A 27664-nucleotide genomic window follows, 5' to 3' on the forward strand; every position below is an offset into this window, starting at 1 on the left:
TGGGATGTAATGTTAAAATTGTACAAGGCATTGTTGAGGCTAATTCTGGAATATGGTGTACAATTTTGGTCGCCAAATTATAGGAAAGATGTCAACAAAATAGAGAGTGCAGAGGAGATTTAATAGAATGTTGCCTGGGTTTCAGCACCTAAGTTACAGAGAAAGGTTGAACAAGATAGGTCTTTATTCTTTGGAGCGCAGGTTAAGGGGGGACTTGATAGAGGTCTTTAAAATTATGAGAGGTGTAGATTGATTATGCATGTCAACCAATCACATAACAGTTAGCATCACTAACCCCACCCCACTATAACGTTTATATTAACACTTGCTTCCGGCACTGCTCAGTTCGAGCAGCAGTTAGGATGCTCTGACATCTAACCATCCTTTATGCTGTTAAAGTCTATGCTGATTAAAGATGACTTTGGATCACATAGCGTGTCTGTTGAGTGTCTACATGGTGTCAGAAATGGGATGGTGGGGGCGCTTAATGGCAGTGTTCAGGTCTTTTGGGTTGATGCATAGACGGATTTCATTTTTGTCCCTCTTGAAGGTGGCAACCATGGTTGAGACCCAGTTGGTGGGGTCGCTGACTGCTTCAATCACGCCCAGGGAGACCAAGTTCTTCAGCTCAGATTGAACCCTGTCTGTCATGGCAAGTGAATGCCGGTGTGGGGCTCGGACGACAGGTTGCACATTGGGGTCAGTAGAAATCTTGTAGGTCACAGGCAGCTTGCCTAGTTTGTTGTCGAACAAATCAGGGTATTCTTTCAGCGGGTCCATCGACATGTGCAGCTTTCTTTGGATCAGGTTTGAGGCCGTCGGGAGTGAAAACTACCTCGTTCTAGTCGACTCCTTTTCTAACTGGTTTGAACTCGACCCGCTGACATCCCTCACATCTGAGATGGTCGTCCGGAAATTAAAGAGACACTTCTCTACTTTCGGCTCACCCGTCCGCCTGCAAACCGACAACGGTGGACAGTTCACCAGCCACTTGTTCAAGCTTTTCGCAGACGGATGGAACTTCCAACACATCACGAGCAGCCCCGAGTATCCACAGAGCAATGGACTCGCTGAGCTCGCCGTCAGAAGCGCCAAGCAACTGTTAGAGAGAGCGCACCTTTCAAACTCAGACGTGTATCTCGAACTCTTGAAACTCAGAAATATTTCCAGAGACGGAACCCTGGGATCGCCAGCCCAGGGACTTGTGTCCAGATCGACAAGACCTCCAGTCCCGATCACCAACAACAGCTGGTCCCTCGGGTGCTGAAGCCTGCCACCGTCCAGAAACGTATCCAGGAGAAGCATGACATCCAGAAACGATCATACGACAGATCCAGCAAACCACTGACCTGGCCTCTACTGCCGGGCCAGGTCGTCCGTTTACAAACCTCAACTGGACATTCCCGTCAGGGCACCATTGTTAACCTGGCTGACGAACCACGATCCTACCTTGTGGACTGTGACGGAGCGGTATACCGGAGAAGTCGACAACACCTGCTTGCTGTGCGGGAACCTCGTCCATCACCAGCCGGTCCCTATGTTCCACCGTTCCCGTTCCAGCCGCCCGCTGCCATGTCTCCCACCCGTCCCCGCATGCCTTACACCCCTCCACGTCCCGCGGTCGTGACTAACCACGGGGTCTCCCCTCCTGCATGTTTCCCCTTTCGGTCACCACAAGCCTCTCCCACGCCATTCTCGCCTCCGGGCTCTCCGCCTCATCTTTCAGGAGAGGGAGGAGAGGGTTTGGTCCGCACGTGTCAGTAGACCGCCAGATAGATATGGCGAGTACATTTAACTTCATGGCATAGGTGCCCTTTTACACTTAGTCTTTAGGGGGAAGAATGTAGATTGATTATGCATGTCAACCAATCACATATAAGTTAGCATCACTAACCCCACCCCACTATAACGTTTATATTAACATTTGCTTCCGGCACTGCTCAGTTCGAGCAGCAGTTAGGATGTTCTGACATCTAACCAACCTTTATGCTGTTAAAGTCTATGTGCTGATTAAAGATGACTTTGGATCACATAGCGTGTCTGTTGCCTGTCTACAAGAGGGATAGACAGAGTTGACGTGGATAAGCTTTTTCCATAGGGAAGATTCAAACAAGAGGACATGATCTGAGAATTAAGGGACAAAAGTTTAGGGGTAACATGAGGGGGAACTTCTTTAATCAGATAGATGTAGCTGTGTGGAGCTGGTGGCGGCAGGTTCGATTTTATCATTTAAAAATAAATTGGATAGGCATATGGACGGGAAAGGAATGGAGGGTTATGGTCTGAGTGCAGGTAGATGGGACTAGGTGAGAGTAAGTGTTCGGCACGGACTAGAAGGGCCGAGATGGCCTATTTCCGTGCTGTCATTGTTATATGGTTATTACCAAAATCTAGACGGAAGGTTGTTTTTTTTCTGAATGAAGGCCTGTGACCAATGGAGTGCTGCAGTCGTTGCTGGGTCTGCTGCTGCTTGTAACATACAGTGATGATTTGGGTGATAATGCAAGTAACATTGTTCGTACATTTGCAGATGACACCAAAGTAGGTGGTATGGTAGATAGTCAGGAAGGTAATCTAAACTTACAAGATCTGGGTCAGTTGGGAAGGCAGGCCATTGAATGGCAAATGGAATTTAACTCTGACAAATGTAGAGTTGCTTATTTGTATGTCAAAACCAGGCAGAACCTGCGACGCCCAGCTGATCCGGAATACCCTTGAACACTGCATGCTCCCTCTCCAGGGATACCGGAGCGTGGATGTTAGCCCGAAAGAGAGGCAGGCAGTCCGACTGGCCTCAGTTTCCCGTCGCACTGATCCACGAATGACCAGCGTGGCAGCAAACCGACCAAGAGGTCTCCCGATCAACCCACCTGCATTCCGATCATCGCCCAACGAAGACAAGTGGGGTTGAAATATAATCAGAACCTGAGGAGCAGTCCCTTCAAATATTCAAAGAGGGGCTGAAACCTCACACCCCCACATACCCTCGCGTACACGGTCTCCTCCTGGCTGCAGAGGTCCAGGAACTGACTCAAAGAGCGGTTGTACGGTCCGGCTCTGTGCAATACTCTCCACCGCGCGTCCAGGTGCAATGGGGAGGATGCCCATGTAGAGAGACCTTCACTGGTGAGCAAGGGGGTCCTACTGCTGTTGTGCAAGGCTCTGGTGAGACCACATCTGGAGTATCGTGTGCAGTTTTTGGTCTCCTAATTTGAGCAAGGACATTATTGCTATTGAGGGAGTGCAGCGTAGGTTCACCCGGTTAATACCCGGGATGGCGGGACTGACACACGATGAAAGAATGGGTCGGCTGGGCTTATATTCACTGTAATTGAGAAGGCTGAGAGTGGATCTTATAGAAACATATATAATTTTTAAGGGATTGGACGGGCTAGATGCAGGAAATATGTTCCCGATGTTGGGGGAGTCCAGAACCGGGGGTCACAGTTTAAGAATAAGGGGTTGGCCATTTAGTACTGAGATGAGGTAAAACGTTTTCACCCAGAGTTGTGAATCTGTGGAATTCTCTGCCACATATGGCAGTGGAGGCCAATTCACTGGGTATATTCAAGAGTTAGATTTAGCTCTTCGGGCTAACGGAATCAAGGGATATGGGGTACTGATTTAGGATGATCAGCCATGATTATATTGAATGGCGGTGCTGGCTCAAAGGGTCGAATGGCCTACTCCTGCCCCTATTGTCTATGTTTCTGTGACCCCTCACCGCTGGATGGCAAAACGGAGCACCAAGGCGTGGCCAGAAAAGGACGAGGTAATAAAGAAAGTGCATAGAAGCCCAGAGAAAATATCCACCCCTACATCAGTGGATGAATACCGATAGCAATGCCACACGACAGCCCATTCTATGTAGGACTGGCACCCAGTAAAGATTCCAGGTCTGATGAGTAATTCCAGCTGAGCGGGGGTTAAGCCCATTCAGAGTTGTTCCATTCTCACAGGCCTCCCGACACCTACCATGACAGGCTGCTCCCACAGCCAAGTCCCCCCCCCCCCCTCCACCCCCACCCCGCCGGCGGAGGGCTGCTCTCCGGCCATAGGTGACCAAATTGCGGACTCTCAGTAGGTCTTAGTAAAAGCCAGTCGACTCCCGAAAAGCAGTGAAGCTGGTCCGTCATTGGGAGATGCGAATCCTCCTGACGCGTGTATAAAATCATGAGAGGAATCGATCAGGTAGATGCACATACTCTCTTGCCCATAGTAGGTGAATCGAGGACCTTTAAGGTGAGGGGGAAAAAATTTAATAGAAATCTAAAGCGTAACGTTTTCACACAAAGGGTGGTGGATGTGTGGAACGAGCTGCCAGAGGAGGTAGTTGAGGCAGGACTATCCCATCATTTAAGAAACAGTTAGATAGGTACATGGATAGGACAAGTTTGGATGGATATGGACCAAACAAAGGCAGGTGGGACCAGTGTATCTGGGACATGTTGGTCGGTGTGGGCAAGTTGGGCCGAAGAGTCTGTTTCCACACTGTATCACTATGACTATAATGTCCCTGATAAAGAAAGTAGAAACATGGCACTAGGCAGAGTTCGAGGTGCAGAAGACTGAATAAGCGGACCCCTCAAACTGGACACCTAAATGTCATCAATGCTCCTCCCCTCCCACCCCCACCCCCATGCCAGTTGGACTGAAATGAAAAGATATGATGGAGTTGCTTATCCGAAGAGCGAGTGAGATCGGGGTAACTTCTAACCGCAACTAACCCAAAGGGCACAGGTGGGGGAGGAGGTGCTCATTGGTTTGAAGGGCTCATTGGCTTGAGGGGTCATAGAAAAGTCTGACCAGTTGCCAATAGCCCCCAGTGGCTAAAACAGGGGGGGGAAATGCACCCACTTTGATCCCCTTGGCTCAGTGCCAGGGACACTGCCCGCTCGGTCCTCATGAAGATGGGCCTGAGAGTCTGAGCTATATGGAGAGTTTGAGTAGGTTGGATCTATTGTTTGGAACGCAGGAGGATGAGGGGAATCCTATAGAGGTGTATAAAATCATGAGAGGAATAGATCGCGTAGGAGCACAGAATCTCTTGCCCAGAATAGGGAATCGAGGACCAGAGGACATAAGTGATTGATGAATAAATAGAGGTTGATACTCTTGGGAGTTTTGAATGACAAGGGATCTTATTGAAACATCAGGTTCTGACGGGGTGTTGAGCACAGCTTTCTCCTGGTGGGATCTGGAACCAAGAGGCACAGGTATTATGTTCCATTTTTGTTACCCTGTTATAGGAAAGATGTTGTTCAGCTGGAAAGGGTGCAGAGAAGATATAGGAGGATGTTGCCAGGATTTGAAGGCGTGAACTGTGTGGACAGGTTGAGAAGGCCAGGACTTTATTCCTAGGAGAGCAGAAGGATGAGGGATGATCTTATTGTGGTGTATAAGATCAAGAGAGGAATACATAAGGTAAATGCACAGTTTTTACCCAGATTGGGGGAATCAAGGACTGGGGGACATAGGTTTAATGTGAAGGGGTAAAGATTTAGTAGGAACCTGATTGGTAACTTTTTTACACAAAAGGTGGTGGGTTTATGGAACGAGCTGCCAGAGGAGTTAGTTGAGGCAGGTACTATCACAATATTTACAACGCATTTGACAGGTACATGGATAAGATAGGTTTGGAAGGATATGGGCCAAACTTAGGCAAGTGGGACTGGAGTAGATGGGGTATGTTGGGCAAAAGAGCCGTGTCCACGCTGTATGACTGTATCTTGCCGAGTACAGGAGCAGACGTAAGGAACAGTAGATCAGTCGTAAGGGTAGATGCACAGATAATATTTTTACCTGGGCAGAAGTGGCTAAAAGTAGAGATTTCAATCTTACAGATAGGGGTCGGACATTCAGGACCGAGGAGTTGAGATACATCATACCCCAATGGTTGGCAAATCTTTGGAATTCAGCACCCAGTATATTCAGGATGGAAATGCTGATACCGGGTATTCCAAAATTCCAACCTTTCCAGCTGTTGGGAATGGGGAAACTGTACATGGTGGGGAAGCAGTTGTAATTTTGAAGATTGAGTGCAGGAAATGTTTATTTCCTTGTTGGAGAAGAACTGAGGAGTGGTGCCCCATTCCAGGACATTGCTTAGTTTAGAGATGTCTAAACTACTGACATTAGTGCAGAAACAGGTCTTCTGGCCCACCGACTCCACATTGACCAACGATCCCCGAACACTTACACCATCCGGCACACACTAGGGACAATTTACAATTTTACCAAGCCAATTAGCCTACAAACCTGCACGTCTATGGGGTGTGGGAGGAACCTGGAGCTCCCGGAGAAAATCCATGCAGGTCAAGGGGAGAAAGTACAAACTTTGTACAGACAGCACCATAGTCAGGATCGATCTTGGGTCTCCGGCGCCGTAAGGCAGCAACTCTACCGCTGTGCCACCGTGCCGTTCTGCAGATTGCGAGTGTGATTGGAGCTGGTGAAGGGAGGTTGCATTTTGCGATGTGGAAGAGTGAGGTTTGGGTTCGGTGGAGTTGTCCTCGGGCAGTGCTGACCCCATGTTTCTGAGCATTCACCAGACCCACACCCTCGAGCAGGGATATTCAACTCCCAACACTTTTATTTGAAAGTTACAAATTGGCGTCTTGGACGACCTTCTGAAAAGTGCACGTGTGAGCGAGCTGTCAGAGCCCTTGTAGTCTGTAATCCACACAGAGGAAGTGTTCTTAAATAAAAAAAACAATTGTCAACTGTTCCCACCGGCAGTTAAATAAAAAACACAGCAGGGTGCCAGGTGGGAGTTATTCCACAGGAACAGGTCGGGCAGTGGGCACAGGGTCTAATCCACATCCTGCATCACGCCATCTTGGAGTAGCCGAATATTCCAACAGGGAAGTACTTGACGTGGGTGGGCCACTGGGCGGCTAGCTGGAAGAACTTTACATCGTTCCACTCCACGCCATCGATGGTGACTGGAAGTGAGGGAAGGAGGAGAGAGATGTGAGCAAGGGGCAGGACACGAATACGCAGATCCATGGCAGTATGGGGAAGAGGCTGGCAGAGGCAGTACAAGGAAAGCTCAGCAAAGGTACAAGCACATGCGAGCTGGAGAAGAAAGAAGTGCATGGGCACAACAGGAGTGAGGACCAGTCCTGCTGAAATGGAAAGCTCGTGTCAGCAAGGAGGGCAGCTAGAGGCAAGGAGAGGAAGTGAGTGAGCAGTGGATAGAGGCAGGGTCGTGAGGCAGGTGGATACATGCAGTGCCATGACATGGGCAGATACAGGCTGGGCCGTGACGGGGGCAGATACACGCAATTCTGTATGATGGGCGGATACAGGTAAAGTCGTGAGACAGGCGGATACAGTTAAGGCCATGAGATGGGTAGATACAGGTAGGCCATGAGATGGGCAGATACAGGCAGTGGTGGGAGACGGGCAGATACAGGCAGTGGTGGGAGACGGGCAGATACAGGCAATGGTGTGAGACGGGTGGATACTGGTAGGGCTGTGAGACGGGCATATACTACTAGTGCCGCAAGACGGGCGGATACAGGCAAGGGAGTGAGAGATGGATACAGGCATGGTGGGAAAACGCGCGGATAGCGGCAGGGCGGGGAAATGGATGGGCAAATACAGGTGAGATGGGCGGATACAGGTAGTGTGCGAGACGGGTGGGCGGATACAGCCAGGGTGGGTCAAATAGGCTCTTTCTGAGCTGGAAGATTCCACAAGATAGTGATGGATGAGCAAAATCTGAACCATTTCTGCAGGGGTCTGGACAAGGAGTTCCCTCTCATCTTGTAGCGTTGTTACAAAACCTACCATCAGCGGCGCTGCGGATCTGCCACTGCCTGTGCGTGTGTTGGGGGGGGGGGGTGCGGGATTAAAATGAAGGTTTGTATTGGTTGTCGGAGGGGGATTTCCTCGGGCTGCTGGCTGATGAAGAAAAATCGTTCGCGCTTCTGTTCCTGTTTTTTTTAATTGCTGGACGATTGCATCGCTGGATTGAAGTTAAACGCGACTTCTAACGCCTTCAACATCACAGATCACATTATCAGCACAAAACAAAGGTATGTCGTTTATTTAACATATTATCTTGCTTTTTGATGTGGCTTCATTTTAATCTTATGATGCGAAAATTGTTATTTAGGCCCCCATATGAATCGGCCATGTCTTGCCTGCTGATATGGGCTTAAATCATGGCAGCAGCCACATTGCAATCGATTACATTCCAGAAACATCCACTCTCAAGATAATCAAATTCATTATTTTTTTGCACAATCATGTAATAAGATCATCTAAATCTAAATATCTAAATATGTTGTGTTATTGTCTATTCATGATCAATATTTTCATGCTAAATATCCACAGTACAGTTTTAGTCAGATGTATTGTGCAAAAAATAATGATTTTGATTATCTTGAGAGTGGATGTTTCTGGATTAATTTATGGAAATTAAACATTAAATTCCTTTCATTTGGCATATAAATTCATGAAAAGTAAGATTTAAAAATCATGTTATATTGTGAATTCTTGTATGAATGGGATCAGTTTGTTATTTGTTATTTGGATACTTAGGCTATTTAAAAATGTTAGCCTTTTCTTAAGAAATGGATAGATGTTTAGATCTAGTAATTGAATTTAATTGATTAGATTAATTTAATTGATTTGATGAAACTGATGAATATGATTTTTTTGTTGGGTATTTACTATTTGTTTTAGCATTTAACTTTATCATTTCTACCTTTTTTTCTAAACCTGCAAATAATAACTTGTTTCTGTTAATGCTGTTCAGTGGGTTTTTTTCTTTACATTTTAAACAATGTCTCTGAAGAATAAATGCAAAATTGTCAATCCAAATGCCCAGCAAAAGAGATTGATTTAGACAGCATTCGCAGAGATTATCCGAATTTGGACTACTCCAAATGTGATGATCTACAGGCCGTTCTTAATGGGAGAGGAGTGGGCAGAAAGACATGTCATGCGTGGTTTGAAGGGCAAAAACTTGTAATTTACAATGCCAAAATTGAAAAATTGAAGAAAAACAAAGGTGTACAGAGTTGCTTATTGGTTACAATCTGAGGAGTATGATGATGCTACTGATTATGATATGCCAATCTACCAGCTGATCTTTTCCATAAAGACTTGATCTTTTGCTAGAAATTGTAATTTCTTTACCTATCTGTTACGGACTTACAACGTATAATACAATAATATTAAAGTTCTGATCTTGTTAATATTACATTTTTGAATTTCAAGGCAGTCTCGGTGTTTATTACTATTCCATCACAACGGTCAATTTTGTAATTAGCTACAATTAGGTAACTAATTATATGTTTTAATTTCAGGTCATCCAAGTAAGATGTTGCATATTTGTTTCAGAATATTTCAATCTATAATAACTGAAAATTTCATTCAGTTCTCTTAATTTTTAAGAATGTTATGGGCTTTTGACTGTCCTCATCACAGCTTTTGTGTTAAGTCAATGGAAAAGCAATAGGGAACAAGATGCTAATTTCAGAGTATGAAAATGACCATAACTTTTTAAATACTGAAGATATGAAAGTGAATTCGGTGTCAAATTAAACTTATTTTTATGCTTTATCAGATGGGATAAATTACAGGCTTGATTTTTTAAATCTCAAAATTTTGTAACATTCCTACATCTTGTCCCCCCAGCTCCCACTAGTGGCACGGTCAGGTCCTGGCAGCCTCTCACCTTTCAGCATGGTTTGCTGGTGCTTGGCCGTGCAGATCAACCTGCTGATTCCCTCGATCACTTGGCTCTTTGAGTCCAGCTCCTTTTCCCGCGGCTTCTTACTCAGAAACATCACTGCAGAAGACAGGACCCAGAGTCGGAAAGATTGAGGGAGGACGTGTATCGGACATCGGTCAGTCAGGGTCAGAGGAAGGGACTGTATCGGATATCGGAGTGTCTCGATTAGAGGGATGGCGTGAGGGAGAGTATTGGACACAGACAGCCTGGGTCAGAGGGTGGGAGTGTATCAGACCCAGGCAGACAGGGTCAGAGAGAGGCAGTTTATCAGGTGCAAGCAGTCTGCATTGGTGGGATGGAGTATATCAGACACAGGCAGGGTGAGAAGGTGTGAGTGTATCAGCACGGGTAGTCTGAGTCAGAGGGAGTGAGTGTATCAGATGCCAGGCAGTCTGGGTCAGTGGAAGTGAGTGTACCGGATGTCAAGAAGTGTGCTTCAGAGGGAGAGAGTATATCAGACATCGGATACTCTGGGAATGTATCGGATGTTGAGTAGACTGGGTCACTCCAAGGGAGCATGTCGGAAGGTGCGCATCAAAGGGCCCAAGAGAGGGTGCTCGAGCCATTGTAGCTGCCTCAACCACTTCCTCTGGCAGCTCATTCCACATACCCAGTTCCCTCTGTGTGGAAAAGCTGCTCCTCAGGTTCCTATTATATCTTTGTCCTCTCACTTTACATCTATGCCCTCAGTTCTAGATTCCACAACCCCAGTAAAGAACTCTGAGCATTCACTGTATCTATTCTGTTCATGATTTTATATGTGTTTATACCCCTCACCCCTCAGCCTCCTGCACTTCAAGGAATAAAGTCCTAACCCCTCCCTATAAGTTCAGGCCCTTGACTCATGGCAACATCCTTGCAAATCTTCTCTGCTGAATTGCACCTTTTCTATGGCAGGATGACCAAATTTGAAAACTATACTCCAAGTACAGCCTCCCCAATGTCTTCTGCAACTGTAACCTGATGTCCCTACTTTGCATATGTTGGACATTGGACGGTCTAGATCAAAAGGACCACAGGAAGGGGTGTATTGGACATCAGGTAAGCTGAGGTGAGAGTGAACAGTGGATGGAGTGTATCGGATGGCGGACAGACAGGGTTACAGATGCTGGGGTAAGGAGCGTATCTGCTGTTGGTAGACACAAAATGCTGAAGTAACTCAGTGGGACAGGCAGCATCACTGGAGGGAAGGAATGGGTGACGTTTCAGGTCGAGACCCTTCTTCAGACTGATGTCAGGTGAGGGGGTGGGACAAAGATAGAATGTAGTTGGAGACAGTGGGAGAACTGGGAAGGGGATGGAAAGAGAAAGCAAGGGCTATCTGAAGTTAGAGACGTCAATATTCATACCACTAGGGTGTAAACTACCCAAGCGAAATATGAGGTGCTGTTCCTCCAATTTGCACTGGGCTTCACTCTGACAATGGAGGAGGCCAAGAACAGAAAGATCAGATTGGGAATGGGAGTTGAAGTGCTGAGCCACCGGGAGATCAGGTAGGTTGAGACGGACTGAGCGGAGGTGTTCAGTAAAACAAAGCTGTGCTTAGTCTTGCTGATGTAGAGATGTTGACCTGGAACAGCAGATACAGTAGATGAGGTTGGAGGAGGTGCATGTGAACCTCTGCCTCACCTGGAAAGACTGTTGGGGTCCTTGGATGGAGTCGTGGGAGGAGGTAAAGGGACAGGTGTTGCATCTCCTTCGGTTGCAGGGGAAAGTAACTGGGGAGGGGTGGTTTGGGTGGGAAGGGATGAGTTGACCAGGGAGTTTCGGAGGGAACGGTCTCTGCGGAAAGCAGAAGGGGGTGGAGATGGGAAGATATGGCCAGTAGTGGGATCCCGTTGGAGGTGGCGAAAATGTTGGGGGATTATGTGTTGTATGCGACGTTTGATGGGGTGGAAGGTGAGGACAAGGGGGACTCAGTCCTTGTTACGAATGGGGGGCGGGGGAGGTAAGAGAGGTGCTGCGGGATATCGAGGAGACCCTAGTGAAAGCCTCATCTATAATGGAAGAGGGGAACCCCCGTTTCCTCAAGAATGAGGTCATCTCTGATGCCCTAGTATGGAAAACCTCATCCTGGGCGCAGATGTGGCTTAGACGGAGGAATTGGGAGGATGGGATAGAGTCTTTACAGGTAGCAGGGTGGGAAGCCTGAAGAAGAGCCAAAACGTCGCCCATTCCTTCTCTCCAGAGATGCTGCTTGTCTCGCTGTTACTACAGCATTTTGTGTCTACCTTCAATTTAAATCAGCATCTGCAGTTCTTTCTTACACACGTATCAGCTGTTGGAACGCCAGGGTCAGAGGGAGAGAGTGCACCATATGTTTGGCAGCCTGGGTTACAGGGATGGGGTGTATCGCCGGTCGGGTTGTCTAGCTCAGAGTGAACGGGAGAAGGTCAGACCCCGATGGCTGAGTCCGAGGGACCTCTCTCCCCACACGTGTTTTAACCCCTGTCCCTGTGACTACATTTCCACCACCTCTCCTCACCTTTCTTATTCTTTTCCTTGGTCACCACGGTCATCAGCATAGTAGCCGGCGGCACCATCTCACCCCCATTTGGAAGCCGAGTGACTTGCAGCGAGCGGAAGTTGCTCTTCAATGTGTTCTTGCTGCCGATGTCTCGCTTTTCCCCGTCTCTCTTCTTGTCGGGCACCTGCATCGTCCAGTAATCAACCTGCAGCCCCATCACCTCCCCTCCAGCCCCTGGCGGACTGACCATGGAAAGAATAGCCATTAGATTCTGCCTGACCACGCACCGATACACATGTGCCTGCATGTGCATGGTGATATGCCCACCCACTTGTGCATGTACACACAGTTGGACCACCTGTGTGCATGCACTCTCACATGGATATGGATGCACAGTCACAAGCCCAAACTAAGGAGTAAGGCCGGTACGAGAGGAGAGCGAACCGGGGTCTGGCCTACACCGCCCTCCTGGTCTGGTGCGGGAGCACGGGTGAGGAGTAGGACGTGGCGTCCAAGGAAGGAGACGGATGGAGACCTGGGACTTCCCAGGAACAGGCACCGCTCATAAGGATCGGAGCGTAGACTTTGAACGTGGCGCCAAAACATGGCGACTACTGCATGCGGCTCTGTAGATTATTCCTATATACAGTGCTTGCCAATGGGGAATTGAGGGTATGGTGATACTCTACTGGGCTGTTTGGAAGGAAAATAATTTCACTGTGTTAACAATTAACATACTGTATGTGACAATAAGAAGCACTATTGACTCTATAGACACGAGGACAGACATGCGTGCTCACATGTATGCACACACACACACTTGACTCAGCACTTGGGTTAACGTAGGCTCCAGTTCCGCACTGCCTAACTCTGCCCTGGTTCTGGGCTGCTTGCTCATCTCCCCAAGCTGGACAAGGATGAACTACTCAAGAGCTGCAGATTTATCCCCTCAAGCTTCACCACTCCTGGATGTGGTCGATCCCTCTCTCTCAATCATTTCACCTGCCTTGGTGCAACATTCTTGAGAAATTTACTCCACAAAACTCAGAATGTCCAAATGGATGCACAGCCTGTTGAGGGAAGAAGATGAGGATTTCTGGTGTGTGGAGGTGATTCCTGACACTCTTCTAAATGGCTCGGCTGTCATTTTAACAGCAGGCTTGCTGGCTCCAACAGCCACCTCCTGAAGGACAGTAACTATTCTGTCAAAAGGAGGAGACATAGATGACAGTGGGCCTGGTGCTGCTGAATGGAATCACCTAGAGGGTGTTCACTGAATGGCATGAGATGATGGGCTGATAGGCCTTTATCTACGCTGTTTATTCTGTGCTCTAGCGCAACCAGAAAGGGCAACAAGATCCCTATCTACAGTCTGTGCACATCGCAACCCTTGGACTTGATATTTAATTTAATAATGTCGGGTTACAGCAAACTTTCTCTTTTACAACTGACAGCTGGAGACTAAGATTCAGTTATTCTTTGGTAGACAAAAATGTTGGAGAAACTCAGCAGGTGTGGCAGCATCTATGGAGCGAAGGAAATAGGCAAAGTTTCGGGCCAAAACCCTTCTTCAGACTGATGTAGGGTGGGGGGGGGGGGACGACGACACCTGTGTGCATGCACTCTCACATGGATACGGCTTCCCACCCGTACCACCCCCTCCACGGGCATTTTCCCTTGCAACCGCAGGAAATGGTACACTTGTCACTTTACCTCCCCCCTTGACTCCATTCAAGGACCCAAACAGTCGTTCCAGGTGCGACAGAGGTTCACCTGCACCTCCTCCAATCTCATCTATTGCATCCGCTGCTCTAGGTATCAGCTGACCTACATCGGTGAGACCAAGCGTAGGCTTGGCGATCGCTACTCCGAACACCTCCGCTCGGTCCGCAAGAACCAACCTGATCTCCCGGTGGCTCAGCACTTCAACTCCCCATTCCAAATCCGACCTTTCTGTCCTGGGCCTCCTCCATGGCCAGAGTGAGGACCACCGGAAATTGGAGGAGCAGCACCTCATATTTTGCTTGGGCAGTCTGCACCCCAGCGGTATGAACATTGACTTCTCCAACTTCAGGTAGCCCTCACTGTCTCCTCCCCTTCTCAGCTCTCCCTCAGACCTCTGGCTCCTCCTCTTCGTTTCATCTCCCCCCCCCCCCTCCCCACCCTATATCAGTCTGAAGAAGTGTTTTGGCCCGAATTGCTGCCTATTTCCTTCGCTCCCGCTGAGTTTCTATAGCATTTTTGTCTACCTTCGATTTTCCAGCATCTGCAGTTCCTTCTTAAACATTCAGATATTGAACAGTTTCTTTTCTTCGGTATTCACCAAGGAGAAGGATATTGAATTATGTGAGGTAAGGGAAACAAGTAGAGTAGCTATGGAAACTATGAGGATCAAAGAAGAGGAAGTACTGACACTTTTGAGAAATATAAAAGTGGATAAGTCTCCAGGTCCGGACAGGATATTCCCTAGGACATTGAGGGAAGTTAGTGTAGAAATAGCAGGGGCTATGGCAGAAATATTTCAAATGTCATTAGAAACGGGAATAGTGCCGGAGGATTGGCGTACTGCGCATGTTGTTCCATTGTTTAAAAAGGGGTCTAAGAGTAAACCTAGCAATTATAGACCTATTAGTTTGACGTCAGTGGTGGGCAAATTAATGGAAAGAATACTTAGAGATAATATATATAAGCATCTGGATAAACAGGGTCTGATTAGGAACAGTCAACATGGATTTGTGCCTGGAAGGTCATGTTTAACTAATCTTCTTGAATTTTTTGAAGATGTTACTCGGGAAATTGATGAGGGTAAAGCAGTGGATGTTGTGTATATGGACTTCAGTAAGGCCTTTGACAAGGTTCCTCATGGAAGGTTGGTTAAGAAGGTTCAATGGTTGGGTATTAATGGTGGAGTAGCAAGATGGATTCAACAGTGGCTGAATGGGAGATGCCAGAGAGTAATGGTGGATGGTTGTTTGTCAGGTTGGAGGCTAGTGACGAGTGGGGTGCCACAGGGATCTGTGTTGGGTCCACTGTTGTTTGTCATGTACATCAATGATCTGGACGATGGTGTGGTAAATTGGATTAGTAAGTATGCAGATGATACTAAGATAGGTGGGGTTGCGGGTAATGAAGAAGAGTTTCAAAGTCTACAGGGAGATTTATGCCAGTTGGAAGAGTGGGCTGAAAGATGGCAGATGGAGTTTAATGCTGATAAGTGTGAGGTGCTACATCTTGGCAGGACAAATCAAAATAGGACGTACATGGTAAATGGTAGGGAATTGAAGAATGTAGGTGAACAGAGGGATCTGGGAATAACTGTGCACAGTTCCATGAAAGCGGAATCTCATGTAGATAGGGTGGTAAAGAAAGCTTTTGGTGTGCTGGCCTTTATAAATCAGAGCATTGAGCATAGAAGTTGGGATGTAATGATAAAATTGTACAAGGCATTGGTGAGGCCAATTCTGGAGTATGGTGTACAATTTTGGTCGCCTAATTATAGGAAGGATGTCAACAAAATAGAGAGAGTACAGAGGAGATTTACTAGAATGTTGCCTGGGTTTCAGCAACTAAGTTACAGAGAAAGGTTGAACAAGTTAGGGCTTTATTCTTTGGAGCGCAGAAGGTTAAGGGGGGACTTGATAGAGGTTTTTAAAATGATGAGAGGGATAGACAGAGTTGACGTGGAAAAGCTTTTCCCACTGAGAGTAGGGAAGATTCAAACAAGGGGACATGACTTGAGAATTAAGGGACTGAAGTTTAGGGGTAACATGAGGGGGAACTTCTTTACTCATTATTCTTTGTTCCTTTTACAGAGCCAAGCACAGCATGGAAACGGGCCCCTCGACCTACAGTCCACGCTCATCATCTAACCCCAGGCCTTTGGACTAGTCGTACCGTGTCCCATATATTTCCTCACTTTCCCGTCAATTCCCTTCAGATTCTACCGACACATCAAAGGTGACTTACAACAGCTAATTAACCAGGCCCTGCTCTTCTCTGGGATGAGGGAGGAGACCAAAATACACAGGGGGAATTCCACACAGTCACAAGTTGATGTGGTAAATTCCACACAATGCCAGAAATCAGGATCGAACCCAGGTTTCTAGAGCTGTGAGGCAGTGGCTCTCCAATTTCATCAGCTGTCTCTAGCTGGTGGTATTTACAGCGATGGTTACCTGGATAATCTCAGTCTGCATCCCATCAGAGATGTTCCCAGTTCTCTCTGCTCATCCCCCTCTGTACTTTATGAAACACACTCGCTTGCTCATTTTTCTAGTGCTAATGATGGGACTGCGACTTGCAGCGTTAACTGATTCTCTCTCCACTGAGGATGCTTGACCTGCTGAATGCTTCCAGCATCCTTTGTTTAATGTTATGGATTTCCTGCATTTGTGGCCCTGCAGCAGGAACCATCAATAGAAACCCTGGAATCCACCAACACAACATTCTGCCCAACCAGCCCCTGAACCCCCTTACCAAGATCCGGACAGCACACCAGAGACAGATGGGGATGGTGGCGGCGTGGCGTTGGTATCTTTCGTGTAAGCCGTCAGGCTGGTGGTTGGCGTTGGAGATAAGATATTAACATTGCACAAGTTCGCATCATCAGAGTCAACTAAAGAGAAGATTGTGTATTTGTTAGACCATTGAGAAGCACTGCACACAAATAGCCCCTTCTGCCCACAATGTCTGAGCTGAACATGTTGCCAAGACCATTACTAATCTTCCTGTACATAACTGATATACCTCCATTTCCTGCATACCCATATGCTTATCCAAAAGGCTTTTAAATAGAGTCATAGTCATAGAGTGATACACTGTGGAAACAGGCCCTTCGGCCCAACTTGCCCAACACCGGCCAACATGTCCCAGCTACACTGGTTGCACCTGCATGCGCTTGGTTCATATCCCTCCAAACCTGTCCCATCCATGTATCTGTCTAACGGTTTCTTAAATGTTGGGATAATCCCAGCCTCAATTACCTCCTCTGGCAACTCGTTCCATACATCCACCACCCTTTGTGTGAAGTAGTTACCCCTCCGATTCCTATTAAATCTTGTCCTCTTCACCTTGATCCCATGTCCTCTGGTCCTCGATTCCCCTACTCTGGGCAAGAAATTCTGTGCCACAAATGTATCTGCTTCAAGCACCACCCCTGGAAATGCATTCAAGTCACTCACTGCCCTCTGTGTGAAAAATTTGCCCAGCACATCTAGTTTGAACTTTGCCCCTCTCACCTTAAAGATGTGTCCTCTAGTCCTTGACATTTCTACCCTGGGAAATAGGATCTATCTACCCCATCAATGCCTCTCATAATTTTATATACTTCCGTTATGTTTCTCATCAATTATTCACGGGAAAACATTCTGTTTGTTCCACGTGTAGCTAAAACCCCCTAATCCAGGCACTTTTCAGGGAAACCTCTCCAAAGCCTCCACATCCTGTAAAGGGGCGACCTACAGTGCACATAATACTCCAAACTTGGCCTCGCCAAAGTCTCATAGTGCTGTATCATGACTTCCTAACTCTTATACTGCATGGTACCGACCAATGAAGGTGAGCATAACATACACCTTCCTCAACATTTTATCTACTTATGTTGCCACCTTCAGGGAAGTGTGGACCTGGATCACAAGAGCTCCAGATCCCAGGATCCCTGAACATCAATACTGTTAATGGACTTGCCATCAACTGTATATAGTACCTCGCCCTTACATTCAACCTGCCAAAGTTGCAACACCTCACACTTACAGTACATACCACACAGAACAGCACAACCCAAGAACAGGCTCCTCGGCCCACAGTGTCTGTGCTGAACAAGATCATCACGTATCTACTTGCAGATAAGCAGTATATCTCCATTCTCCGGATATCCATATACCTATCGACAATCTTTTAAACGCCACATTTGTACCTGCCTCGCAACATGTTCCAGGCACTCACCATCCTCTCTGTAAAAAACACTTCTTTAAACTTTGTCCCTCTCATTTTCAATCTAAACCCTCTGGGATTTGATTTTTCCATCCTGGGAAAAAGATTCCGACTGTCTACTCTATTCATGCCTCAAATAATTTTATATACTTCCATCAGCTCTCCCCGCAACCTCCGTTGTTCCAGAGAAAACAATCCAACAAAACACTTGTCCTGATTAAACTCCGTCTGACATTTCTGTAGTTAATCTATATCCCGCTGTACATTTTGACAGCCTTCCTCACTGACTGCAACTCCTGCAGTCTTGGTGTCTTTAGCACGCTACATTGGTATTGGTGTATTATTATTAATAAACTGTGCAAATCTCGACTGCGCACACACACTGCGTTCACACACACACACACACACACACACACAGACAACCCCCGTTTTATAGGGGGTAGTCCATAGAAAAGCCTATTGTGATTTTCCGCAACATGAAGCTATATTATCTGCTCGTGTGTCATGAAATAAGAGTTTAAAATACATTGTTTTGTGGGAGCAAATGTTTATTTTTTACCTCAGATGTTGTGGTAGTGATCTGTGACCTTTGGAAGGACGAATTGCTGCAACCTGATGCAAGGGTCACCTCTACATGACGCGCATGACACTCAAAATGTTACTTCTCACAGCCCATAGACACTCTTATCATCACCGACTCTCCCATGCCACTGCATCCCCTCCTACAGCCCATAGACTCCCCTGTCATCAACTCTCCCTACTCACTGAATCTTCCCCCATGCTCCTTGGACACTCACCCAGGACACCGCACCTCCCCACCTACTGAATCCCCTCTCAGCCCACAGACTCACTTCCCCATCACTGATGCTCCTTACCCACTGAACCTCTCCTCCCAGACAATATCCCCAACCCTAGCCACTCTACACCCAGTAGCCCCCTCCACAACCTCTTGATATTCCTCTATCACTGGTTCTGTGCATCACCAGACTCTCATACAACAGTACAGCACAGACACAGGCCCTTCAGCCCAAAATGTCTGTGCTGAACATGTTGCCAAGAAAAACTAATCTCATTTGCCTGCATATGATCCACATCCTTCCATTCCCACATATCCATTTGTCTATCTAAAACTTTTAAACGCCACTATCTTAATAGCTTACTCTGGCAGTGCATTCTAAGCACCCTCCACTGTTTATAAAAACCTGCCTTCCACATCCCCTTTAAACGTTGCCCTTCTCACCTAAAGACTATGTCCTCTAACCTTTGATATTTCCAATAAAGGTTCTGAGTATCTACGCAATCTATGCCCCTCTTAATTTTATATACTTCTTGCAGGTCTCCCCTCAGCCTCCGACTCTCCAAAGAAAATCCCTCTAATTCAGGCAGCATTCTGGTAAATCTTTTTTGCATCCTTTCCAAAGCCTGCACATCCTTCCTGTATTGGGGCGACCAGAACGGCACGCAATATTCCAAATGTGACCTAACCAAGTCTTATAGAGCTGCATCATGACATCATGATTTGTATACACAATGGCCCGACCAATGAAGGCCAGCATGCCATACACCTTCTTTACGACTTGCGTTGCCATTTTTAGTGTGCTATGGACCTGCATCTCAAGATTCCTATCTCCAAGACTCCTAGTCCTGCCTGCAAGAAACTACGAAGACAGTGGAAATGTCACTAGACACCACTGCTTTCCGGCCTGAGCTCCAGGCATCTTCACCCGCCGACCAAGCTTAAGTTTGATACTCTGCCTCTTGGTAACGGCAAAGTATCACGTGGGTAAAAATGAATGTACCCACCTGAGGCTGACAGTGACTGTTCCACAATGCCCACTTTCACCACCTGTTAGAATTACAGACGTCATTACTGAGTCATTATTACAATCAGTTCATCAATGGGCTTAATACAGGCATTGGATATAATTATGTCAACGTGTTTAATATTGTCAACGGTCAACAGGTCCTATATGGTTCAATACACTCCGTTAGTTTAACATACAAAGGGAATTTAATAAAGTTAGTGAGCTTAACACAGTTAATGGGTTAAATCCGCCTGATGGGTCAATAGTTACTAGTTACTATAGTCATTACTGTATATAACCGGATCAATGGGTGTGACACTGTCAAAACCAAAGAAATTGCAGAGGCTGGACACCTAAAATAAAAACAGAAAAAGCCAAAATAGCAGGTTAGGCAGCATCTGTGGGAAGAGAATCAGAATCAATGGTTCAGGCTGAAGACCCCTCATCAGAAGTGGGGTGAACCTGCAGGGAGGGTGGGGGAGGGGGATGGCTCGGACAGGGTACAGGCTGGGTTGAGCGTGGGGATAAGATATAAACAAGTTTATCTAGTTAATGCGTGAATGGCAGCAGTTAGAGGGTGAGAGCTTGAACAGAAGAACATAGAATTGTCAGGCCCTCCACTCCGAGTGGAGCAAGGAAAACAGAGAGGAAACAAACAAGCTGAGTCGATACCACAGATGGACAACTGATAGAAATGAAAATCATGTTACTCTGAAAAATTCAATCTGGATCCTGTATTACAGTGGCTTGCAAAAGTTTTCATACCACTTGAACTTTTCCACATTTTGTCACGTTACAACCACAAACGTAAATGTATTTTATTGGGATTTTATGTGATAGACCAACACAAAGTGGTGCATAATTGTGAAGTGGAAGGAAAATGATACATGGCTTTCAAATTTTTTTACAAATAAAAAACTGAAAAGTGTGGCATGTAAAAGTATTCAGCCCCCCTGAGTCAATACTTTGTAGAACCACCTTTCGCTGCAATTACAGCTGCAAGTCTTTTGAGGTATGTCTCTACCAGCTTTGCACATCTAGAGACTGAAATTTATGCCCATTCTTCTTTGCAAAATAGCTCAAGCTCAGTCAGATTGGATGGAGAGCGTCTGTGAACAGCAATTTTCAAGTCTTGCCAGAGATTCCCAATTGGATTTAGGTCTGGACTTTGACTGGGCCATTCTAACACATGAATATGCTTTGATCTAAACCATTCCATTGTAGCTCTGGCTGTATGTTTAGGGTCGTTGTCCTGCTGGAAGGTGAACCTCCGCCCCAGTCTCAAGTCTTTTGCAGACTCTAACAGGTTTTCTTCCAAGATTGCCCTGTATTTGGCTCCATCCATCTTCCCATCAACTCTGACCAGCTTCCCTGTCCCTGCTGAAGAAAAGCATCCCCACAGTATGATGCTGCCACCACCATGTTTCACAGTGGGGATGGTGTGTTCAGGGTGATGTGCAGCGTTAGTTTTCCGCCACACATAACGTTTTGATTTAGGCCAAAAACTTCAAATTTGGTCTCATCTGACCAGAGCACCTTCCTCCACAAGTTTGCTGTGTCCCCCACATGGCTTGTGGCAAACTGCAAACGGGACTTCTTATGGCTTTTTTTCAACAATGGCTTTCTTCTTGCCACTCTTCCATAAAGGCCCGATTTGTGGAGTGCACGACTAATAGTTGTCCTGTGGACAGATTCTCCCACCTCAGCTGTGGATCTCTGCAGCTCCTCCAGAGTTACCATGGGCCTCTTGGCTGCTTCTCTGATCAATGCTCTCCTTGCCCGGCCTGTCAGTTTAGGTGGACGGCCATGTTTTTTTTCAATTCAATTCAATTCAATTCAACTTTAATGTCATTGCACAAATACTGAGTATGGGTACAACGAAATGCAGTTTTGCGTCAGTCCGTAGTAGTAGTGTAATATAGAAATTTAAAAAAAAAGAGGATACAGAATAATCAAAAATACAGAATAATTAAACAATGGGGACGGAGGGACCGGAGAAATCTATCGGCTGGACTCCGAGTTCAGCAATGCGACGGTATAATTGTAGAAGCTGTTCCTCATCCTACTGGTACGAGACCTGAGGCTCCTGTACCGCCTCCCTGATGGGAGGAGGGCAAACAGTCCATGGTTGGGGTGGGAGGGGTCTTTAATGATATTCCCAGCCCGTTTCAGACACCGTTTTCGGTGGAGGGCATCCATGGCAGGGAGCGGGGCACCGATGATGTGCTGCGCGGCTTTTCACCACCCGTTGTAGTGCCTTCCTGTCCGCAACAGTGCAGCTGCTGTACCATACCGTGAAGCAGGTGGTCAGGATGCTCTCGATGGTACAGCGGTAGAAGTTGGTCAGGATCTGGGGGGACAGGTGGGCTTTCTTGAGCCTCCTCAGGAAGTAAAGGCGCTGCTGTGCCTTTTTGATCAGCTTGGAGGTGTTGAGGGACCAGGACAAATCCTCCGAGATGTGTACCCCGAGGAATTTGTAGCTGGAGACGCGCTCCACCTCAGTCCCGTTTATATGGATGGGGGTATGTCTGCCCCCTCTGACCTTCCTGAAGTCGACAATAATTTCCTTCGTCTTCTTGGAGTTGAGGACGAGGTTATTGTTGGCACACCAGGTTGTCAGGTGCTGGACCTCCTCTCTGTAGGCTGACTCATCGTTGTCACTGATCAGTCCTACCACCGTGGTGTCGTCAGCAAACTTAATGATGGCGTTGGATCCGTACTTAGGGATGCAGTCGTGGGTGAAGAGGGAGTAGAGGAGAGGGCTGAGCACACAGCCCTGTGGCATGCCGGTGTTCAGTGTTATAGTGGAGGAGGTGAGGTTGTTGACCCTAACAGACTGTGGTCTGTTGGTGAGGAAATCCAGTGTCCAGTTGCAGAGGGAGGTGGAGATGCCAAGCCCGCTGAGTTTGGTGATCAAGCTGGCGGGGATGAGTGTTAAAAGCGGAGCTGAAATCAATGAACAGCAACCTGATGTAGGAGTTGTTGTTGTCCAGGTGGGTCAGGGCAGAGTGTAGGGCCGCCGATATGGCGTCCTCTGTAGACCTGTTGGCCCGGTAGGCAAACTGATGGGGGTCCAGTGTGGGGGGGAGGCTGGCTTTGAGGTGAGCCAAGATCAGCCGCTCAAAGCACTTAGCAATGACAGGGGTGAGTGCCACTGGGCGGAAATCGTTGAGGCTCCCTGTGGCTGACTGTTTGGGCACTGGCACGATGGTTGATGTCTTGAGGCAAGTGGGGACAACACCCTGGGCCAGTGAGAGATTGAAAATGTCGGTAAAGACTGGGGATAGTTGTCCAGCACATGCCCTAAGCACCCGGCCAGGGATGCCATCGGGGCCGGCAGCTTTGCGCTCATTCACCTTGCTCAGTGCATCTTGTACAGCAGAGGTGGAGAGACTGAGGGGTTGTTCATTTGGGGGTGGAGCAACTTTGATGGCTGGGGTTTTGTTATCCCGGTCAAAGCGAGCATAGAAATGGTTTAGCTCGTCAGGAAGGGTGGCGTTGTCTGGGGGAGGGGTGTTAACTTTCTGGTAATCGGCAAGGGATTTGATTCCTTGCCACATGCGCCTGGGGTCAGAGTTGTTTTGGAAGTGCTCCTCAATCCGCCGTTTGTGATTGAGTTTAGCATTCCTAATTCCCATTTTCAGATTGGCCCTGGATGAGCTGTATCCCTCAGCGTCACCAGATCTGAAAGCGGCATCGCGAGCCTTCAGTAGGAGTCTGACCTCCCTGCTCATCCACGGCTTCTGGTTAGGGAAGGTCTTTATTTCTTTGTGGGTAGTGACATTATCGGTGCAGAATTTTATATAGTCCATAACTGTTGAGGTGTATGAGTTGATGTCCACTTGTGAATTGAAGGTGGACTGAGTAGCAAACAGACTCCAGTCTGTCTGCTGAAACTGCTGCTGTAAAACAGAGACAGCCCCCTCAGGCCAGACCTTCACTGTCCTCGTGGTAGGTTTCACACGTCTGATCAGAGGTGTGTATTTGGGGAGCAGGAACAGAGAGAGGTGGTCAGACTGACCAAGGTGGGGGAGGGGGAGGGCTTTGTAGGCTTCAGTAATATTAGTGTAAACTAAGTCCAGAATATTGTTTCCTCTGGTTGGGCAGGAAACATGCTGATGGAACCTGGGGAGTACAGTTTTAAGGTCGGAGTGGTTGAAATCATCCGCAACAATAAATGCCCCCTCAGGGTGAGCAGATAGATGTTTGCTGATAGCAGCTTGCAGCTCTTCCATTGCTAGCCTGGCATTAGCGTCCGGTGGTACATAGACTGCAGTGATAACAGTCGATGTGAATTCTCTGGGCAAATAGAAGGGCCTGCACTTTAACATCAGGTATTCCAGGTGAGCAGAGCAGTGACTACCAATCCTAACAACGTCCGTGCACCATGTGTTATTCACATAAATGCACAGTCCGCCGCCCTTGGTCTTACCGGAGTCCTCCACTGATCTGTCGGCCCTGAAGACAGTGCGCCCCTCCAGCTCGATGGCGTTGTCCGGGATGTTATCGTTGAGCCATGTTTCAGTGAAGACCATGGCGTTGCAGTCGGCGATCCGTCTGTGTGTGGTGATCCGCAGCCTTAGTTCATCGATTTTACTCACCAGGGACCGGACATTCGCGAGGAAAATGCTGGGCAGAGCTGGCTGGTGAGGATTTAATTTCAGCCTAGCTAGATGTCCTCCCCGCTTCCCACGTCTTTGTTTGCGGTCCCTGCGCCGCCTCCGGGCACTTCCTGTCGGGGAAGCTGGCCCGCTAAACCACGGTGTCCTGGCGATCTCCGGCGGCAGTTGAAAGTCGCTTCTGGGGCTCGTTACGCAGAGACGGCCGAGCTCTAGTAGCTCCTGACGGCCGTACAGAGTCTTCGCTCGAGTGCTCCGGGCGAAAACTAAGGTAATTATTAACAGAAAAATAACTAAATTACAAAAACTACGGAGTCGCAGAGCCTCGCGTTGTGCACGCGACGCCATCTTGGAACGTGCAATGCATTGATTGTCTTGGTAGGTTTGCAGTTGTGCCATACTCTTTCCATTTTCGGATGATGGATTGAACAGTGCTCCGTGAGATGTTCAAAGCTTGGGATATTTTTTTATAACCTAACCCTGCTTTAAACTTCTCCACAACTTTATCCCTGACCTGTCTGGTGTGTTCCTTGGGCTTCATGATGCTGTTTGTTCACTAATGTTCTCTAACAAACCTCTGAGGCCTTCACAGAACTGCTGTATTTATACTGAGAGTAGATTACACACAAGTGGACTCTATTTACTAATTAGGTGACTTCTGAAGGCAATTGGTTGCACTGGATTTTATTTAGGGGTATCAGAGTAAAGGGGGCTGAATACTTTTGCACGCCACACTTTTCAGTTTTTTATTTGTAAAAAAATTTGAAAACCATGTATCATTTTCCTTCCACTTCACAATTATGCGCCACTTTGTGTTGGTCTATCACATAAAATCCCAATAAAATACATTTGCGTTTGTGGTTGTAACGTGACAAAATGTGGAAAAGTTCAAGGGGTATGAATACTTTTGCAAGCCACTGTATGTACGTTTTTGTACGTTTTGTCTACATTTATCTGCCTGTGATGTTGCTGCAAACAAGATTTTCATTATATCTGTATCTCCCTATACTAGTGCATATGACAATAAACCTAACTTGCAAAGTGCCCAGATGGAAGACAAGAGTCTCTTCCCCAAGCTTGTGCTGGACTTCACTGTGTAAGTGCAGGAGGTCATAGATCAATGTCAGACTGGGACTGGGATGGAAAATCAAAATGGATTACAACATGCTTAAGGTCTCCCCTGTGGACTGAACACAAAGAGGTCACTCAATCTGTGTTGGTTTCTTCACTGTAGATTCATAGAACTATACAGCATAAAAATACGTCGTTCAGATCAATATGTCCATGCCGCCCAAGTGGCATTCTGGGCTAGTCCCATTTGCCTGCTTTTGGCCCATATACCTTACATATTATATATCTGTCTCAATGTCTTTTCAAATGGTTAGACAGGAAGGTAGGATCAAAAATAATCACCGGTAAACCAGCAAATTGCATTTAAAATTGGCTCAAAGGGAGGATTCAGAGGGTACTTGTGGAGGGTTCAAGTTCACGTTCACGTTCACATTTATTGAACGTTGTTAGTCTGATTAGACGGATATATAGATAGGAAGGGTTTAAAGGGAAAGAGGCCAAATGCCTATCGCTGATTATAGGCCTGTGACCAGCGGGCATGCAATCTGCACATTTGTTTAAAGTTGTAATTGTACCCGCTTCTACAGCTTCCTCGCATTTTGTTTCAGATACAGACAAGCCTCTCAGTGGAAATGTTGCCCCTGAGCTCTCACCCTAAGCCGATGCCAACTAGTTTTAGAATCATTTACTCTGGGGAAAAGATTGTGGCCATTCATTTTAATATTGCCTTTTCATTATTTTGTATAATTCAATAAGGTGAATTATTGCCTCCAGAGCAAAAAGTCTCAGCCTATTTTTCTCCTCTCTGTAACTGAAGCCCATAAATCCCAGTGACATCCTGATCAATCATGTCTGAACCCTTTCCAACTTAATGACATCCTTCCTACAGCTGGGAATCTAGAATTCCACACACTACTTCAACAGTGCCTCTATGTAAGAAGGAATACAAGGAGAAGCCTGGGAAGTGTAGGCCAGTGAGTCTGACATCTGTGGTGGGAAAGGTACGACAGAGTATTCTGAGGGATAAGATGCATTAGATTAACAAGGGGTGATTAGGGATAGTCAGCACAGTTTTGTATTGAGGAGATCTGAAGATGTAACTATGTCTCACAATTTTTTTGAAGATGTAACCAAAAAGGTTGATGTGGTCAGAGCTGTAGATATTGTGTAAAGGAATTTCAGAAAGGATTTTGAGAGCTACCTGCAAGGAGGGTCGCCGAGAAGGAAGGAGGACCAGCGGAGTGCCACCAAGATTGAAGGGGGGCCCAGCGGGGGATCGCCTGCTACTATGTACGGTGCAGGCAGAAGATAGGACTGTTCAAAGAACTCTGTAACTTTGTCGGTGCCAGAAACGTCGCAACTTGTGTACTGCCTGGGTGAGTTCTGCAGAATGATTTTAGCATACGGGTTGTATGCAAAACAAAGCATTTCACTGTAGCTAAGTACATGTGACAATAAAGAATAATTGAATCACTGAAGGTTCCGCATAATAGGCTGCTCTGGAAGGTTAGATCACATGGGATCCAAGGAGGGTTGGACAAGGAGTGGATGGAAAATTGGCTTCATGGAAGGACGCAGAGGGTGATGGTGCAAGGTTGTTTTTCGGACTGGAAGTCTGTGACTAGTGGTGTGCCATTGGGATTGGTGCTAGGCTCATTGCCGTCTGTGATTCCTATCAATGATTTGGATGAAAACGTACATGACATGATTAGCAATTTAGCAGATACGCTAAAGTGGGTTGCATCGCATACAGCGAAGATGGTTATCAAAGGTTACAGCAGGATCCTAAACAGTTGGGCAAGTGGGCACAGGAATGGCTGATGGAGTTTTATGCAGATAAATGTGAGATGTTGCATCTTGGGAGTATAGGAGATCGACACAAAATGCTGGAGTAACTCAGCTGGTCAGGCAGCATCTCTGGGGAAAATGGGTCGGGACACTTCTTCAGACTGATAGTAAGGGGGGAGGGGGGATTTGGAAGCAAGAAAAAACCATGACAAACCAGATAACCTCAGGCATGGTG

General features: G+C 46.9%; 1 protein-coding gene across 7 annotated transcripts in view; it reads right to left on the reverse strand.

Annotated features, from left to right (window-relative positions):
• Nucleotides 1-6561: 6561 nt before the first annotated feature.
• The window catches only part of LOC116972972 (phosphofurin acidic cluster sorting protein 2-like), a 164135-nt gene continuing 143032 nt past the window's right edge, over nt 6562-27664 (reverse strand). For 5 of the 7 annotated variants that reach the window (XM_033020580.1, XM_033020578.1, XM_033020576.1 and 2 more), the window contains 5 exons: nt 19950-19992; nt 16692-16830; nt 12234-12457; nt 9692-9805; nt 6562-6944 (listed from right to left, as the gene is read on the reverse strand). In XM_033020580.1, the coding sequence (XP_032876471.1) occupies nt 6829-6944; nt 9692-9805; nt 12234-12457; nt 16692-16830; nt 19950-19992 (636 nt within the window). In that variant the 3' untranslated portion in view covers nt 6562-6828. The remainder of the gene's footprint in view (nt 6945-9691; nt 9806-12233; nt 12458-16691; nt 16831-19949; nt 19993-27664) is intronic. The other 2 variants (XM_033020579.1, XM_033020577.1) reach the window with 1 other exon arrangement.

The sequence above is a fragment of the Amblyraja radiata genome, chromosome 5, assembly GCF_010909765.2.
Source record: "Amblyraja radiata isolate CabotCenter1 chromosome 5, sAmbRad1.1.pri, whole genome shotgun sequence".
NCBI classification, from domain to species: Eukaryota; Metazoa; Chordata; class Chondrichthyes; order Rajiformes; family Rajidae; genus Amblyraja; species Amblyraja radiata.